Source organism: Chamaea fasciata, unplaced genomic scaffold, assembly GCF_029207755.1.
Source record: "Chamaea fasciata isolate MVZ Bird 193981 ecotype frontalis unplaced genomic scaffold, bChaFas1.0.hap1 SCAF_16, whole genome shotgun sequence".
NCBI classification, from domain to species: domain Eukaryota; kingdom Metazoa; phylum Chordata; class Aves; order Passeriformes; family Sylviidae; genus Chamaea; species Chamaea fasciata.
This window is the reverse complement of record NW_027094101.1, coordinates 8,697,543-8,715,223: the sequence shown is the minus strand read 5'-3', so window position 1 is coordinate 8,715,223 and position 17,681 is coordinate 8,697,543. Positions and strand designations below refer to the sequence as shown.

Genomic DNA, 17,681 nt, shown 5'->3' with positions numbered 1-17,681 from the left:
GGTGCGCGCCGCTGTCGATCAGGGCGCGGTGCGGGAGGGGCGGGCGCTGGGCCGCTGTTTGTTGTCATCCCAAGATGGAGTTTCTGCTGGGGAACCCGTTCAGCACCCCGGTGGGGCAGAGCCTCGGTACGGCGGCCTGCGGAGCGCGGAGGGGCCCGGGGGAGCCCGGGAAGACAGCGGGGGCTTGGGCCAACGGGCGGGGCTGGAGGCAGCGGGGGTTCTGGGGGTCGGTGAGGGGCTCTGGGGGCTCTGGGGGGCTGTGAGGGGCTGTGGGAGCGGGGGGTGGAGAGTCTGTGAGAGCCCATGGGGCAGATCTGGGCTCGGTGACGGCCTCTGGGGCTTAGTGGAGGTGTTTGGGGGTTTTGGGGATCAGTGCGGGTTGATGGGAGATCTGGAGGTGGTGAGGCAGCTCTGGGGGCTGTCGGGGGCTTCAGGAGGTGTGGGAGGGTCTCTGGGGATCAGGGATTCCAGGGGTGGTGGGGGCCTGGAGGTGCTGAAAGGCTTTTGCTTTTGGGGAGTGCGGGAGGCCTCAGTGGGAGACTCTGGGGTTAGTGGGGGTCGTGGAGAGATCAGAGGGCAGACAAGGCCTGGGGAACAGCGGGGACTTTGGACAGGCTGTTGTCCATAAGAAGAGAGTTTCTCCACGTCGAGATGGATGCAGGAAAGTTGTTGCATCCCCCAAGTTCTTTTCCTGAAGTTGAGTGCCTTCTTCCAGACCACCCTGTCATTGATGCACTTTTCCCCGAAGTACTGGAACCTCCCTGTCCCTTTGAGGGGACAGGGGGTGATGTGGTCTAGAGACACGAATACGGGCTTGGTTTCCAGCCTGGAGGCTGAATTGTGGTTTTGGGAACGCTTTGGTGCAATCATTAGCAGGTCATTCTGAGCGAGCTTTCACTGCCTGGCCAGTCAAGGCCTCCCTGGGCTGCTGTGGCTACTCCCTCCTTACCACACACATGTTCTTTCATGGCTTCTCACGTTTTTCTCATGTTTTAGTCTGGGTTGCCATGGCTGGGGCTAAGAAGAGAAAGGAGAAAGCCTGGGCATCACTTGTTCAGAGTTTGGCAACTCTGACTTTTTCATCTCAGCTGGGTGGGCTCTCAGTGCCTCCTGCTCTCCTCTGCTGGGCCTTGAAGAAATTTAAGATCTCTGACATTGCGGTGGGAAGGAAGAGGCTGGCTCAGGTTCCTGCAGTGCAGGAGGGCAGGCAGTCCCAAAGCCAAGGTGATGCTCAGTCGAGCATGTCTCCTGCAGGGGAAGGCTGGGAGAACTGGGATTGTTCAGCCTGGAAAAGAGAAGGCCTTGGGGTGATCCAATTGTGGCCTTCCCATACCTGAGGGGAACCTGCAGGAAAGATGAAGAGAGACTGTTTACAAGGGTCTGGAGTGACAGGACAAAGGGAGGATGGTTTCGAACTGAAAAGAGAGTAGGGGGAATATTGGGAAGAAATGCTTCCCTGTGAGGGCTGGGAGTCTGGGGAGGCCTCACAGACACACAGAAGCTGTGTCTGCCCCATGCCTCCACATGTTCCAGGCCAGGTTGGATGGGGCTTGGAGCAACCTGGGACAGCAGAATGTGTCCTTGCCCATGGAAGGGGCGGAATGAGGTGATCTTTAATGTCCCTTCCAACCCAAACCATTCTGTGATTCTGTAACAAACAGCCATACGTGGTCTAGCCTGTGCATTCTACGTTGATTTATGGAATGATGGAAGTCTTTGAAAATCATAGTGGAGAAAAATTTTGCAGAGTATCAGCTCATGGCCTCAAACCTCTTTTGTGATCCTTTCCTCATCCCCATGTGCAGGGACACCCCCTGGTCGAGGTAAAAGGCCCTTGCATGGGTGAGTCTCACGCTGTGCTTTGAGCATGGCTGAGCTCTCTTTGCCAGGCTATATGGAGCATATGTATAGCTTGCTGTTTATCCTCAGCCATCTGGGGTGTTTATTTCTTCTGCTGAGGGAGAGAAGCGCTGAGAATTGGAGGAGAATGAGAACAGCTCAAGTGAAAGGTGATTGTGGAGTGAAGTGGCTTTGTTGTGTTTGGCCATCAGAGCACCCCTGCCAGCACAGCTGCTGCTGGGCCAGGCCTCTGCCCTCAGCCTGGGAAGGGAAAGCAGCAATTTCTCCTCTCTTCATTGGCAGCTTCTTTTAGCATCACTCAGTGGTTTGAAGGAGCTGAAGAGTTGTTGGGGGGCAGGGAGGGAGGAGTGGTAAAATCTGCTTTTTTAGCCTTCTCTGCCTCTTTGACTCCAGCTCTCACATCCCTTCGCTTGCTGAACGAGCAGTGGCTGCCAGCTTTGAGGCTTTGAACACTGAGCTGCTTCCATCAGATAAGGTTAGGTGTGCAGCTTCCCTTAATGCAAAATTCAGCTGCACTTTTAGAATGGGGTTGTTTTTTATTTTTTTTTTACTCCTGGGGGAAGAGATAACTGCAGATTTTATTTTGGAAGACAAATTTTTCTGCTTCTCCTATCGCTGCCAGTTATCCCTTTCTGAGACAGCAGTAAAACAAAAGCATGCCTTGTTCTCAGACACTGCTATTTGCCCAGTGCTTCCACAGTTTGTTTTTCCAATGAGCCTGTGGAATATAATTTTCACTTATGTTTCTCTTCATTCTTTGAAAGAAATGGAATAATTTTGTATTTCTGTTTAAACATATTGTGTTGTACACAGTTGTGATGTTTTCAAGCAAGGCCTAACACTCACCATAAGGAAGAAGTGCAGAAAATCCTGTAGGTCCATCAGCACACCAAGAATGTGTGTTCTCTGCCAGGAAGTAGCAGAGGTTCACGAGAAGATTTAATTAGGGCTCTGCAGTATCTACAGATAAATGCCAGGTCTGAAAGAGAAAAGATGTCAGAAAAGGTTTGGGGAGAGCGGAGAGAGGTAATACAAGGGATTTTCTCTTTTCTCCTCTTTATCTGGATAATGTCTGAAGCTAGGCAGGCTTTTTATGTTACCTCTTTTGCTTAATGTGGGAAAGTAATGCTAGGATGAGCTCAGAGGATTTGTAATGGAGATGGATAGAGTCTCCTGCATCTGAAGTGCCAGTTGAAATGGCAGCCAGGTTCTTCATGGCTGAAACCTACCTGATTTTTGGACTGGTTTATATGGTACCTTCTATTTAATTCCCAGTGGTGACATAGCAGAAACAATACAAGGCGTCACCATGGCTGCTAATTGCAAACCTCACCTAATTTTCCTGTAATACTTTGATTGACCTGTTGACACTCAGCTGTCCTTGTGTCTCCAACAAAGTCCTCTCCTGAGAAGAGTTTTTGGTGGGGTTGTTGTGTGGAAGGCAGGCAGCTTTACCTGAGAGATTCCTGAATTTTCATTCCATGTTGCTTTTCACCTGGAGGTTGCTGTGAAGGGAGCTTATAGCATCATTTTACATATAAACCAAAACTGTCACCCAGGATTTTGTAGCAGAATCCCAAAGGTTTTGTGAGGTGTTTTTCAGAAGGTCTTTGTGAAGGCTGGTGGGAGGCTAGAGGGTGGAAATGGGTTCCATGGTTTTCCTAGGTTGCCAAGTACATCGAGGTTGACAAGATTCTTTGTGGCATTGGGTGCTGGCCCAGTTCTTACAACTGAACTGTTTCATTTTTTCCAATCACCGCCGTAAATATTATCTTGAAGAATATCCTGACCAGTGAGGAGCAGAAGAGCAGGAAGATGTGTAGTAAAGCAGCACTGACAGAGTGTTTGCTGTGTGGAGAGGGATTGGCCTGGAAAAAAAAGCTGCAATTTACAGTAGTGGGAATTTGCCTTGAGATTCACCATCCTGCCATAAATTGTGGTTTTATCTTTCTTTGTTCAATGGAGCCATCTTTAAAGTGTCACCACTCTATTCAAGGTTATTAGAACAAATACCCTTGCTGCAGGTTAGAGAAAACATCTTGGATGATTAAAGCTGATAGAATTACAAGAATGTGGAGTGCTGGTGCCTCTTTTTTGGTCATTCTGCTTATTTGAAGGTGGCCATATGGCTTACATGGGAGGACACAGGAAAGCCTGGTTTCGTTTTTTGTTCCGTTTTGTTTTACTCTGGACACTTTGCAAAGGCTTCAGGAAAATGCTTATTTGTTTGAATCCAAACCAAATCTTGCTGCTGTCCCTCCTCATGCAGGTGCAGAGGGCTGACCTGGGGCAGTGAGGTGTGAAATGGGCTCCTCACAGGGTGCTGGGCAGGGGCATTGAGGTCAGTTTTGGTCAGGCTCTGGTCAGGGCTGTTGGATGCTGCTGAACTCAGCTCTTCTCTTTTAACTGCAACCCCAAATCTGCCTGACCCAGAGCCAAAGAGCTCTGGGAGTGAAGTTCAGCACCTGAATTAAGTGCAGCGAGACTTGAAAGTTAATTTTTAACAATACAGTAGAAATGGAGTTGTCCTGTGTGGCTGGGTTTGGGGGTCAGGTGCAGGTTTACACCCCTGGTCCCTGTTGCAGAAGGGAAGTTTGAATGCACAGTGCCGGTCTGAGCACTTGTCTTGGTGTCTGTTTTTGGAGGAGAAACAGTGTGGTGATTTAATACAGAGTATTGTTTAAGGAGACTACAAAAACAAGGTTTCAGCAAAACCTACTGAGGCACTTTATTGAAGCAACAGTGAGGCAGACAGCTTTTCAATTGATTTTTATCAAAGCACTTGCAGTTTCCATTCAAGGCTGTTAAATTGATAATATATATGGTGGATACAGGCTGTTTTCAGAGCTGCTGTTTTGTTCCCCCCCCCTCCCCTTTTTTTTCCCCCCTGCTTTTTAATGGGAAAATGCTTCAGCTAAGGGATATTAAAGCACTTTTTTTTTATTTTCCCTTCCATAAGAAGCACTTGAGGCTTTTCTTCAGGTTTCTTAAATCTCTAAGATTTTTATGATTCTTAGAATAAAACCAGTTCCTAAATGAACGAGTTGATGGCTACGTGTAGGAGCAGAGAAATGCATTAGAGCCAGCAGCCCATGGTAGTCCTGTGGGACGCATTAATCCAGGCTTTCTTGTCCAAAATTTCCCTAAGTTCCCTTCAGAGTAAACTTACTACTTTGCTGTGCTGTAAGTGAAACATGTTTTTTTAATAGATGAGCCCTTCCCCAGTGCTAGAAATCAGTGTTTAAAGTGCACACCATAATCTTGGTATGTGGTCCCTGTAAAATATCATTTTTGCACTGTGCTGTTGGGCTCTGAATACTCTCTCTCATCATTCGTTGCCTTATAATGAAATAAAAAGTCCTTTGCATTTACCCACAACCATGGAAGCATTGTCCCTAATTTTAAGGGAAGCTTTTCTCCGTGCAAGGTGGCAGTAACTTTTCTTGCTGTATCAAAAAGATGAATTTTGCCTTTGCCTGCAGTGAAAAGGACACAAGAAGTTCTCTCCTCAGAGCTGAAGTACTTTTCTAGGTACTCCTGTAGCTGGTCAGTTGTTAGAAATCCAGCCCCCCACTGCTCATTCAGAATTGTGCTTGTCATGCAAAAAGAGCCTGATAAAGTGCTTTTAGTTTTATAAGATTATTTGGATCCGCTTTCACTTCATGACAATGGATTATGTTGTAAGGAAAATCTCCATGAAATACAAAAATGGATATCTTTGCCTTTAAAGGAGCAAATAAATACTGAGTCGTGAGTCTGGCAACTTGGAGAAACTACATACACATGTGAAGCTGGGTAATTAGTATAATGCCATTTAATACTGGGTTACTAAGACTGGATTTATTTTATAGGCACAAAAGCAGATTGCAGTTCATGAAGGTATTATAACATGTATTTTGGGTAATGCTGTTTTATCTCTTTCAGCATGGTACGCTTAAATGTATATTCCATATGCTTCTAATGGCCATCTATATGTGAGAGTGAGGACAGCTTGTTCCCAGTTTGTTACTGCTCTGTTCATGAACTCAGCAGATTTTTTTAAAACTGCATATTTAAAACATGCTTGCCTAAAAACCACAGAAAATCCCCACAAAGCCTTCCAACTGATGTAACATTTCATCCAAAACAATTTTCCCCCCAAAAAAGTACTCTCGTTTTCCTTAGTGAGGAACAGCTTTAAGGTAGGCAGACTTTCCTAAGATTTCATAAACTATGCTGAATTTTTAATTAATGATTTTTGAAGGTGTTGAAGGCATTTGTGGTATTTTCAGTGACAGTGGTCAGTGGGGGGGAACAGCAGCAGCTCTTGCAGAAATTTTGGTGAGATGATCCTTCCCTGGGAAGGTGCTGCCTGGTGCCTGCAGGACTGGGGCTCTTTGAGGCTGGCCTGGAAACCTCCTTCCTCATCTGGTGCTTCCTGCTTGACTAAAAGTAATTTCATCCTCTGTGCTTGGGTTTATAATCTGTACAATGGGTGGGTGATGAGAGCTGAAGTGTTTGAAGAGCAGAAGGGGAGCCCTGAGAAGTGAGGAAGTGACCTGAAATCCCAGCCTGTGGTTTCACAGGCAGCAGTGAGTCTCCACAGATCATCCAGGACCAGTTTTCCTCTTTCTCGTTTGCACCTGCCTGGGGAATTCCTAGTTTTCTATGTAAAAAAGAAACTTGTTGCTGAGCATAAAAATCCTACCAAGGGCAGATAAGCCTTATCTTCTGTATTTGTGTAGTTATTCTGCTGATGGTTCTGCCCGATCGTTTCAGTTGCTGTCAGTGGCAAAAAGCTCTTTTAAAATTGATGATTCTTCAGCACTAAAGATACTGGTCTAAAAGCTTTGCTAGAGCTGGGTCTCTCTTCCCTTAGGAGCAGCTCCTTTGCTACAAGTGGGCATGTTTTTATATAACCCAGGGAGTCAGACCTTCTAGCTGTAGGTAACATTTCCCATTGCTTCGGAAAGGGACATGCAGATAAATCCAGCCGGTCTATTATTGGCAGCACTGTCTTTAAATTTAAATATACTCCACGATTGTTCTCTACCTGCCAGAATTATAAGGTGGACTCCACAATGCAGTAACTCATTTCAAAATCAAAGATTAAGGATGAAAAACTCCATGCCCTGGCTGTGTTTGAGCAATTCCTGGCATGGGTTTGTATGGACTATTTACCCATGCTCCTGTATCTCTTGGTTCACAGCATTTGGCAGCTCAGTGTAGTCTCAGGGAGCATCAGGAGACTCAAAAATGAGGAGATACTCAGAAGAAACATGTTGAATAAGTTGGTTACCTTGTAGCCTGCTTATTCCTTGAGAGTAGGGCAGCCTGTTCCCCAGCTGGTCCTTGGAAACCTTCTGGGTTAAATTAGCTTGGGAAGAAATTCTTTCTTCAAATTCAGATCAAGGAAAACATACACAAAGTGAAGGCACAGATTTGTGTTGTAAGCTGTTCAAACTGTGTTTGAATACCAAGAATTTTTCAGAGCATTGGTTTTGTGTTCTTAGGGCAGGAAAGACTTTGTTGCATCCCAAGTGCCGTGAGGAATGTTGAAGATGTTAACTTGAACATGTTGCATCCTCTTTATTTTCATGGGATACATTTACTGCAAGAAATATGACTGGTTTCCTATTTGACCAAATTTAAAAAAAAAAAAAAAAACAACAAAAAACTGGTTTTTGCCTAGCTTAACAAATGCAGAAAGTCCCTTTTAAAAATCTGGTATTTCCTGACTTTTTTTTTTTTTTTTAAACTTTTCTTTTGTCTCAGTTATAGCTTTCTGCATTTATTTTCCTTTTGGAAGGAAAGGGGTGCCTTTCCTTGCCCATAAACACGAAAAGCTGCCTTGAGTATATTAAATAAATTGCAGGCTTCAGCAGCTTTGCCAGCAAATTTTGGAAAGTTTTATGATATTCTGGGCCTACAGGTAAGAGATATTTCATAGCATTGTCTTCTGAGACTAATAAATATATCTGTATATTAAACAGAAGCACTTTACTTAAGCTTTGATAACCAAACACTTACTGAAACACAGATAATTTTTTTAAAAAACATCTGCAAGGCTTTAATTAGTAGTTTTGTCCAAGAAGTCCTGCCTAGGTAAGGTTTTGACTGAAGTGATCTAGAGATGAGATACTATTTTGTATCTTTTCCTCCAAAACCATGAAGCAATGGACATCTGTTGGGCTCAAGACTTTCCCCTCTTTTATATAAGTTGTTGAGGATGTTAACTCCTCAGTTTTCACCAAGAAGCTCTCTGTTCAGTTAAAAGAGTGTTAAGGAATTTCACCAGTTAATTGGTTCCTAATTTAAGGATTAGGAGAGAAAATATGCAAATTATATTGGAATATTTCGTCTGGAGTGAGTCTTGAAATCCGTCTCCACACTGTGACCTGAGTTATTTCCTGAGTTCTGTCTGGTATTTTCCTGAGCAGTTGTTATGGGATATAGGCATGATAATAAGATGATTGATAGTGGGATGTAGAGGTTGGGCTGGATGCAGCACGTATTTGGGTTTGTGTTATCCTGAGCTCACATTTAAGCTGTTGTAGTAAATAGCTTGTTTTTTTCATTATCTTTGAGCTGCCCTTTCTCTACTGATTTTCGTTGGTTTTAATTAGAAGGGTATTTTGCTGAAAAGAGCGAACTCAGACCTTTGTGAAATTTTCTGCTAGTACAAATAATGGTAAATCTGAAATCATTTATTAGACAAGAAGTTGTTATGGCAACTATAAGATGGCTAATCAGAGAGTGAGATCAGTTTTTATTTACAAGTGTAATGAGCAATTAAGTTTGAGCAGCTGTCAGACTTGGAAAGTGATTAAAGTTCAGCAAACAACCCGAATGGGTCAGTGTTCAGTTCTGATGGTTTTCTGACACTGCAGCTTGATCATCTGTGGGTTTTACCTACTATAATTAAAACTGCCATTTAAATCCCCATCCGTGCCAATGACTTAGCATAGCCAACAAGTAGAAAAAACCCTTTTTCCTACCAGGTTCCTTAATGGGTATTGGCCTGGAGTCTTGCTGTGGGTAATGAGGTATTTCACCGTGTAGCATTCCTTAAAGCAAAGCTCAGTTTGGATGCAGAATCATCTTCTGGCTGTGGTGATCACCAGGAGGGAGCTGGAGCGGTGCGCCTCGCTCAGCCTTTGCACCTCTAAAGGCTCCATTTCATTAAGGGCAGCATTACGCAGTCATTGGTTGCTCAGGGAGCTGCTGCTGGGCTCAGAGGAGGGACGTGCACAGTGTGCATGAACATCAAACCCAGAGGAAGTGGAGAAAGTGGTGATTCACCCAGAAACAGGAGGGAATGCCCAGGAGAGGCTGACCTTGGCTGAAGCTGGTGAAGCTCCTTCGTTGGGCTGGTCATAGTGAACAGTGCAGGCTGCTCATCCTTGTGGCTTTCCCGAGCAGGAGGAGCTGGTTGTCTTCTGATTCCAAAAGATTGCATGTGCTCACACTGGGAAAGTTACCCTCCCATCCATACTCTGCACCAGATCAGCCTTTTTCATTGCTGGGGTTTGCCTCCCTGCTGCACGTGTTAAATAAGCCAAACTGTTTGTAAGCCTTGCTCAAAATCTGTGTTCTTGTTAGAATTTGAACTGTCCAACACAGTTAAACCAGCAGAGTTATTTTCCAAAATTATGCTGCAGTCCCTTGATACATTTACATTTTTATTAATTTTGCTACACTAATGGTATGATGTAATAGAGGCAACTGCAGCAGAACATGAAATGGATTGGGACAGCTCCTGACCTAAAGAATTTACAAAGTCGTGTGCCTAGATAACACAAGTTGGTGAATGGGGACTTAAGGGGAAATTAAAATGACAGTCTCCGAAACAGGCATTTGCATACTTGACCTAAACTTCTGGTATTTACATTTTCTATTTATCAGTCTTTTTCAGGCTTATCTACAGCAGTGGCACATGAGAAACAGGGCTGTAAAAATGGAACAGAATTTTTAGTAGGGTTATTAGAGACCAAGAAATCCACATTTCTCAGCCCCCAAGATGGGATTGCACACATGGATCTTGTTATTGCTGTTGCCTGATTTGCACTCGGGTTTCCTGAGGAGATTGCTTGGAAGTATTTATCTGCTAAGCTTCTGCAGGCAGAGCAAGCCTGGCTTCTTGGAATGGGCAGCTGGCAGTGGAGCCTTTCAGTGACCACAGCATTGGCAAAAGTAATTCCTGTCACCTGGTGGAAGAGGAGCCTCCTCCCATGGTGAACACTTAATGTATTCCAGATGCTGATCCTCAAGCTGTGGAGGTTTTGGAGAATTGGGATGGGGTTGGAGCTTGCTGCCTCTTGCACAGGCCTGGTGTTGTCCTGTAGAGTAGTGCAAGGAAAAAAAATTGAAAATGAAAACTGAAGCCTGCACACTAGAAAACATGACCCATCAACCCTCAAAAGCTGCAGACTCCTCTGTCTAGTTCACTCTGTGTGTGGGATTATTGTGGTTTTCCAGAGGACACGGCTCTCACCTTCATAGTTGTAGGAGAGGTGGGGGTGGGAACGTGTGTGTGGAATAGTTACTGCAAGAGTTGTTGCATTTCATTTGTAACGCATTTTAATTATCACGTGTGAATACTTGCTTAAAAATCCCCTGTAGCACGCAAAGGAGTAAACCTGTTCTTGTAACAGCCTCCTTGTAGAAATGGGGGATTTTGCCTGTTTTTTGCCGTCACTTAGTAGTGTTTTCAGTTTATTTTAAGCATGTGAGAATGTGGGCAACTGGTTTTAGGAGTAACCTGTAAAAAATAATACAAATAATTTTAATGTAGGAGTGTGATGATTCTTTCTGCCTCGTAGTTTGTTTGCAGCAAACATGTTACACGTGAGCAGGTGGGAGGGGGAGTTTGAAATATATGGGGATGGATTTTTAGAGTTTGCAGCTGATGTGGATTAAAAATTCTTCGAACATTTCATCCATGAAAGGCAATTAGTTTTGTTTTATGAATATGAAAAGCACGTAGCTTGTAAGTACTGGAGTGAAGTCCCAAGTGAGTTATTAGAACTTGCTTTACTCATGTAGTACAAAATTGGCCATCAAGAGGAGATAGATTTCAAATATAGCTCACTGACACACTGATCATCCATAACTTCTCATAAAGTCATTTTTTTTGGGCTCACCTGTAATTACTGGATGCTGTTGAAGTCCTGAATGGGGAAGACAGTCACAGATCAGGACACCTCCTTACTCTTGACGGTGATTATAGCGTGTTGTGCTGCTAGGATATGGAATTGTGATACCTCTCAGCCTGCTTTCCCTACTTTCAGCTGTCCCTTTCAATGAGATTCATAAGTTAAGGCTGGTGAAATGAATAGAATATGCTTTTTTTTTAGCAGTTGGGGGTTTTTTTGGCATTAGGAAAAATTAATGCAATCATTGGTTTTGGATTATTGGGGTTGTCTGTGTGAGCAATTCGCAGCCACTAATGGGCATTTGAAAAATGATGATTTTTTTCAGCTTTTTGTTTGTTTTTTTTTTTGGAGGGCCAAAACTGTTAAGAAATTTGGTATTTCTGGTGTTAATCAACAGATGTTACTCACCCAGTATGTCAGTGCTTTAATACCTGAGATTCTCAGTTAAGGAACTGGTAGCCCGAGTTAAGGAATGAGGTAGCCCCTCCAATCAGCCAAATTCTATCTAAGTTCTGGCTGTGGAAAAGGCTAAATGTTGATGATTTTGTTACAAAACACTGGCTGCTGGACAGTGTTCAAAGGAGGAGGAGATTTGGGTACCCATCCTGATGCATTGACCTGTTTAAACAACACCGTGCTGATAAATTCTCCCACACAGAATCATACGGACACGTCGCAGCAGTTGCGGTTAAATTTAGAAAAGGCAAATCTGAAGGAGACCATTTCATCACCCAGGAGATTTTAATTTATGCTTTTATGCCTCTCATCCAGAGAAGAAAGATGGACACTCAGAGTGGGATGATATTAAACTACTGGAAGTGTTGCCTAATAGATCATAGCTGTCTGTGAAGTGGCAAGTCATCATCCCCCCGACACAACAGGACGAGGGGGCACTGTCACGAGGTGTGACATGTCATAAAGGATCATTGATTTCTTGCTCCCCTACTGTAAATCAAACATCTCCATTCAAATCCATTCAAATCCATTAATACAGGGTGCAGATTTTAAAACAGCTTTGACATTTCTGATGGAAGGCTTGGGCGCATCGATTCCTGACGTGAGCAGGGCCCTGTTTGTCAATCGGGAAGCAGCACCATCATCTGAAAATCGTGGGTTGGCAGCGAGGTGGGAATCTAGCCAAGGTCATTGCTAAAAGAGATGAGGAAACGTGCAGTGAAGGCTGAATTTTGGGGGAAAGTGCCTCTGAATCATGCAAATGGCTTGATGAGCTGGGAGCTGCCTTGTGTATGACCTCTCTCTGAAGGACGGCTATTTACAGTACATGGGTCAACATGTGAGCTCTGATGAGTGTCAGGGCATGGGAGGAAGGTGTTTTTCTGTGCTTTGTTTCTAAAGCTGTGTGGAATGGAGAAGTCAGATGGATTTCACTGTGTTTTAAAGAAGCAGTAGTGTCTCTCTGCCATCTGTTTTGGAAGAGAGCAACTCACATACACATGTCATTCAGTGGAGTTTGCTGTCAGCAGCAACAATTTCTGCTGATGGGGGAACTTCAGGGAGAAGATTCATAACAAAAGTCTTTATTGTATAGAAACACACCGTTCTGCTTGGGATCCAGCTTCCAAATGCTTTTAAGGACTGTGACTAAACTACCATTTATGCCTGAGATGAGAGACATCTGAGTACAGAAGCTGCCTGGACCAGGTTCACCTGCCAGGCCTTTTTTGTGCAATACAGTTACAGATGGGAAGGTCCGGCTGGTTTTACACCCTGCAAATGTATCAAGGCCTTTGAGATGTGATAAACTGAGTGAGCCATGCTGATATGCTCTCTTGCCTGCTCTAATACTATTATAAAGCTTTCTGTTTTGGTTTTCTTTTTGTTCAGGTGAAGCTCTGATCTGAGTATGAAAGAAAAAGCTTTCTTTGCTGTACAGCTGTTAATATTTGTTTAATATGTATTAATCCGTTCACCTTGCTCTGCTTCTGAAACAAACTGCAGTGCAGCTATGCTCAGTTAATCCCCTGGAGTTTCCTGCACCTGAGAGGCTGAGTTTGTGGGAGAGGGTGGGTGATGTTTTTTCTGCAGCATATCTAAATCACAAGAATGTTGTAGCGCGACTGTGAGTACCATGAGGTCCTTAAAAAGACACAGTAATTACGTACTATATATTCATGATTGCAGGTACGTGTGATCTGGAAAGCAGGCTGGAGGAAGTTTGGCATTTGGGTGGCACCTTCAAAAAGAAGAAAACCTGAAAGTTAATTGGAGAAAGTGACAGTTCCCAGTTTACTGCTGTGCCTTCCAACAGCACTCGAGCTAAATACTCATTAGGATTGCACGTGTGCATGTCCACAGTGTCTCGTTATTTTATTTTAACATAGACTCTGCAGCCATTACCGGCTATTCATTTACTCAGCACCAGAAACTTCGGCAAAACAATGGATGAAGGATAAATGACTTGATCCCAAAGAGTTTCAGTGTGAGCATAGCTAAAAACCAAGTGAAAAATCACAGTGGTCGTGACAAGTGGATGGCCGGTGCTGCAGCAGTCCAACCCAAATCACGTTTTCTGTAGTGCTTTGCCGTTCAGATTGAGCCCGTTTGTTCTAGCTGACTGGCTTTTTCCTTGGAAGTGTGAAGCTCAGCATTTTCAGAGCAGTGTGAAATAAGGAATGTAGAAAAAGGACTTGGAGCAGTGAGGTGGCTAATTGAAAAATGCTCTTGGAGCTGTGTGCTCTAACAAAGAAGCTGGCAGGGTTTTATGAGTAAGTCACTCCAGAGCTGAGTTTTGATCTTGAATTTTGAATGAGTCACATTTATATTTTAATAGGAGCGTTTTGATAAAAAGGAACAATCCTCCTGTTGGTTACCATAATGTCTAAGTGGCCGTGACTGTCTTTTTAAAAGCAAATATAGAGAAACAAGAATAGACTGTTGGGTTCAGGAGTATCCAAGTGTGTTATTGGAGTGTGTCTGTCTCCCAAGTGAGATGCCTTGAACTCAGCAGCTTTGTGAGTGCTTGGACACTTTTGCTTGGACACCTGAAATATGTTTCCATGGCCTCTGTATGATCTTTCCCTGGATCTTATTGATAGTGCTGTAGGGGTCATCGATGAGTTATTGAATCCAAGAGAGACAACTGCAGTCACAAAATGTAATGGTGCTTTGAAGTGTAAAACAGTTCTATAGGCTACAGCTCAGAGGTGTCATTGTCTGGTTCATTTGAGCAATCCTGTCTGCTTTGCATTGCCTTGCAAAACTCTTGCTATTTTCCTCAAAGCCCAGTCTGTAAAAGCATTTTGCTTTTACCCTCAGCTGATGCCCCTCACTTCTGAGAGAGCAACACTGCATTGAAGGAAAGGGGACCAGCAAGATGGTAGCAAAAACCTGCTGTGGCTCCCTCTGATCCCTATTATGCAGAGTGAAACAAAACATATCTGACTGTTTGATTCTCTAATTTCAGTGGGGGAGCACAGCTGGTAGGCAGGTGGACTGTTAAGAGACATGACAAAGATCTAAGATCTGCAGTCTTATGAACTTGCAAGCAAAAAAAGAAAAAAACAACCACAAACCCCAAGATGTTTTATGCTGTTTGAACACCAAACACTGGTGGAGGGAAGGGGAGAAGTTTGGTCTTGGAACTTTCTTGGTTTTGGATCTCTCTAGCATGATGCACTGGTGTGCATGTTTCTTGCAAAAATAGAAGGTGATTTTGTGTGTGATTTGTCCCAAATGCATGAATTGAGAGTCTCTGAAGCAACATCTGGAGAAGACCCAAGAGAGAAACTGTTAGTTCTCTGAACACAAAGATCTGTTCATTCATGAGATGCTGATATTCAAACAGAAAACAGCAGTTGTGCTGTTTCCATTTAATGTTATTTCTAGCAACTGCCACATTGAACGTTCCCTTTTGCCTTTTCTCCCAAGACCATTCTACAGCACCATAAAGACTTATTGGTACTTATAGGCGGACTTTTGGAGAGGTTTTTACCCTGATCTTGTCATCATTCAGGCTGGAATAGCTGCTCTCAGTGCTTCCAGCAGTCAGAATTCCAGCCTCAGCTGTACAAACATGCACATGGAACAGTAGTATGAAATGAAGAGAGCAGAGAGGAGCTTCTGGAGGACAACCAGTGTTGATTCTTTGTGAGGTGCCTTTTGACCTGGTTCCAGGATGGGTGATAAAAGTTCTTCTGTTTTCTTCCTGCATTTAGAAGCGAATTCCTGTCCTGCCCAACCTGTTTGTTACGTGGTGATTGTACTGGAATTTCTGACCTGATTTCCTTGTGGTGATATCTCGGGTCGCAGCAGGTTGTTTGGGCAGAGGCTTGGCTGGGGGTGTGTGCACTGAGACTGTTTGTACTGGGAACTTTACACTGCTGAACCCTCTGAGTGCTGTAAATTATACAGGATTTCAGTGTCAGCAGGGAAATGCCGATATTGCCATTTGGCAGAGCGTGGAAATGCGGCCACAAGAGTTGGATCTCGGAGGGAAGGTGTGAATGAAAAAAATAGCACAATTTTTTCTCCTTTTCCTCACAGACTACAGATAAGCTGATACCATGTGTGCATATGCAGTGCCCAAGGTCTGCTGTGTGTCAGGCGTGGAGTGCCAGATTGTCTTTCTTCCCACCAGGACATTTATGCTTTAATTTGGGACACGTGGTGGGAACTGATAGCATCTTGTTTCGGAGAGAGACTTTCTGATAATCTCACTGGTGGTATCGTGTCTCTGTGTGAGACACAAATCCAGCATTATCCCAGCGCTCGGAGCTGCTCCCGAGTCAGGAGCTGTGCAAGGAGCCCTTGGCACCAGGCTGGGAGGTGCCAGCCCTTCTATGATACAATTAAACTAAGCCATAAACCCTTCAGTTCAGGGCAAACTCCTCCTCATCACCTTCCCTCTTAACATTTCTTACTGCACCCTGGAATCCTTTGGTCACATTCCAGAGTCTTTGTGTGAATGAACTGGTGCCATTTTGATGCCTTTTAAAAAGCGTGAAAGAGGTCGAGGAAATGATCACTCTCTCAAATGGAATTTCCATGATTTGTGTGCCGTTCCTTTGCTGTTCTGCTGTTGCCAAAATCTGTTTAATCTTGTCAGTCGTATCTGGGTGCTATTGGAGGAGGAGCCTTCCAAAATATCCATGAAATACTGGACAGGTTATTGAGTATTTTTATTTTACTGCATTTTGGCTATGTTGGGTAGGGATTCTCTTACAGCTGAGTGCAGGTAGAGCTGTTTCACTAGAAATCCAGAGCTACAACCTGCTGTGTTTTGGTTCTAGAAGAGCTCTGCAGGCTTTCAATTCGTTGCAGCGCAGTACTGCTCTCCAAGCAGATCCCACCCAAACCTTCTCTGCAGCCAGTGAACTCCTTTGTACAGCTGAGAGAGCACTGCAGCAGCAAATCTGGGTCACACACCCTACAAAGGACACACAACTCCAGATGACAAGTGTTCGTGTGCTCTCTGTTGTTGGAGAAGAGGCTAAAATTAGCTTCTGACTCTTACTCGAATTAAAAATTACCCAAGGGAAAAAGAACTAATTCTCAAGAAGGCAACTGTTATGTCTTAAACCCACACAGTCTCAGCTGTGTATGCAGAAATTCAAAAATAAAAAGGTAGTAACCAAGTTTTTTGGGAGAAAGGGGATTTTGTTTTCCGTGGAGTATCTCAGAAAGGGAATACAACCAAGGTTATCGGGGACCACAGATGATGAGCATTTCAGTGCTAACCTCTGTACAGTGCTGCAGCAGCATCTCTTCACTCTGCCATCTCCAAAATATCACAGTTTTTACCTGTGGAGTGCTGCCATATCCACTTTTTGTCAAAATAAACCTTAACTCCATGGGTTTTACAAGACCAGCAAGTGAATTGGCTGCCAGCACAGCTTTGTGCAGGATCAGCATTTTCTAAAATCATATATAAAAAGTGATTATAGCAGACCAGAGAGTCTGAACATTGCTAGGTTGCTGCCTGATGCCAAATGCTGTCAAGAACTCACAAATTTGTTAATATAATTGAAGATTAAGGAAACAAATCATGTGCCCAGGTTCAGGAATACTCTCTATTTAAGGCATAATCTCTTATTTTGGAGCATTTGGCTTGTAAATCCTTTGCGGCTCTGAGGATCACCTTTTCTAGCAGATCAGATGTAGTGATTTTTTTATATATATCTCTGAATGTTAAGGGTTTTTTTCTAATGTTAAATAAAATGTTTTCCTAAGTGATAAGGACTATATGGAGGTGAAGGCAGATCACATTCTTTAGCAATAAAACTTTACGTAGACTGTAAGAAAAAAAACAGCTAATAGAAGTGATTCTTACAAGTAGCTTTGCACAAAAATAAACTCCTGTATCCTAGAAAACGTTAAACAGCTCTGCCTGCACTGTAAATGCAGTAAATGAAAAATACTCAATAACCTGCCCAGTATTTATTGGACAATATGGAAGCTGTGCATCTCTCAAGCATAAAGAATTTTCAGTGACCAAAGTGAACTTTACAGTGAGGTGATGACAGCTGAAAAAGATCCAGCTGGGAGATTTTCACCCTCTCTTCCCTCCCCAGTGGGTGCCTTGCAGTGCTGCTTCTCAGAATGAGAAGTGAGGTCTGTAACAAATGTTTTCCTGTTCCATAATCTCCTTTTCCGTGGTGTCCTCTTCCTTCTGTTCAGCTCTCTCTTCTGGGGTTTTACATGGCTGATTTGTCTCAAACTTCTCTAATT

At 43.7% G+C, this 17,681-nt stretch overlaps 1 protein-coding gene across 4 annotated transcripts in view; it reads left to right on the top strand.

Annotated features, from left to right (window-relative positions):
• The first annotated feature begins 55 nt into the window (after positions 1-55).
• Positions 56-17,681, top strand: part of TOM1L2 (target of myb1 like 2 membrane trafficking protein) — a 56,700-nt gene continuing 39,074 nt past the window's right edge. For all 4 annotated transcript variants that reach the window (XM_066197661.1, XM_066197660.1, XM_066197659.1 and 1 more), the window contains exon 1: positions 56-126. In XM_066197661.1, the coding sequence (XP_066053758.1) occupies positions 75-126 (52 nt within the window). In that variant the 5' untranslated portion in view covers positions 56-74. The remainder of the gene's footprint in view (positions 127-17,681) is intronic.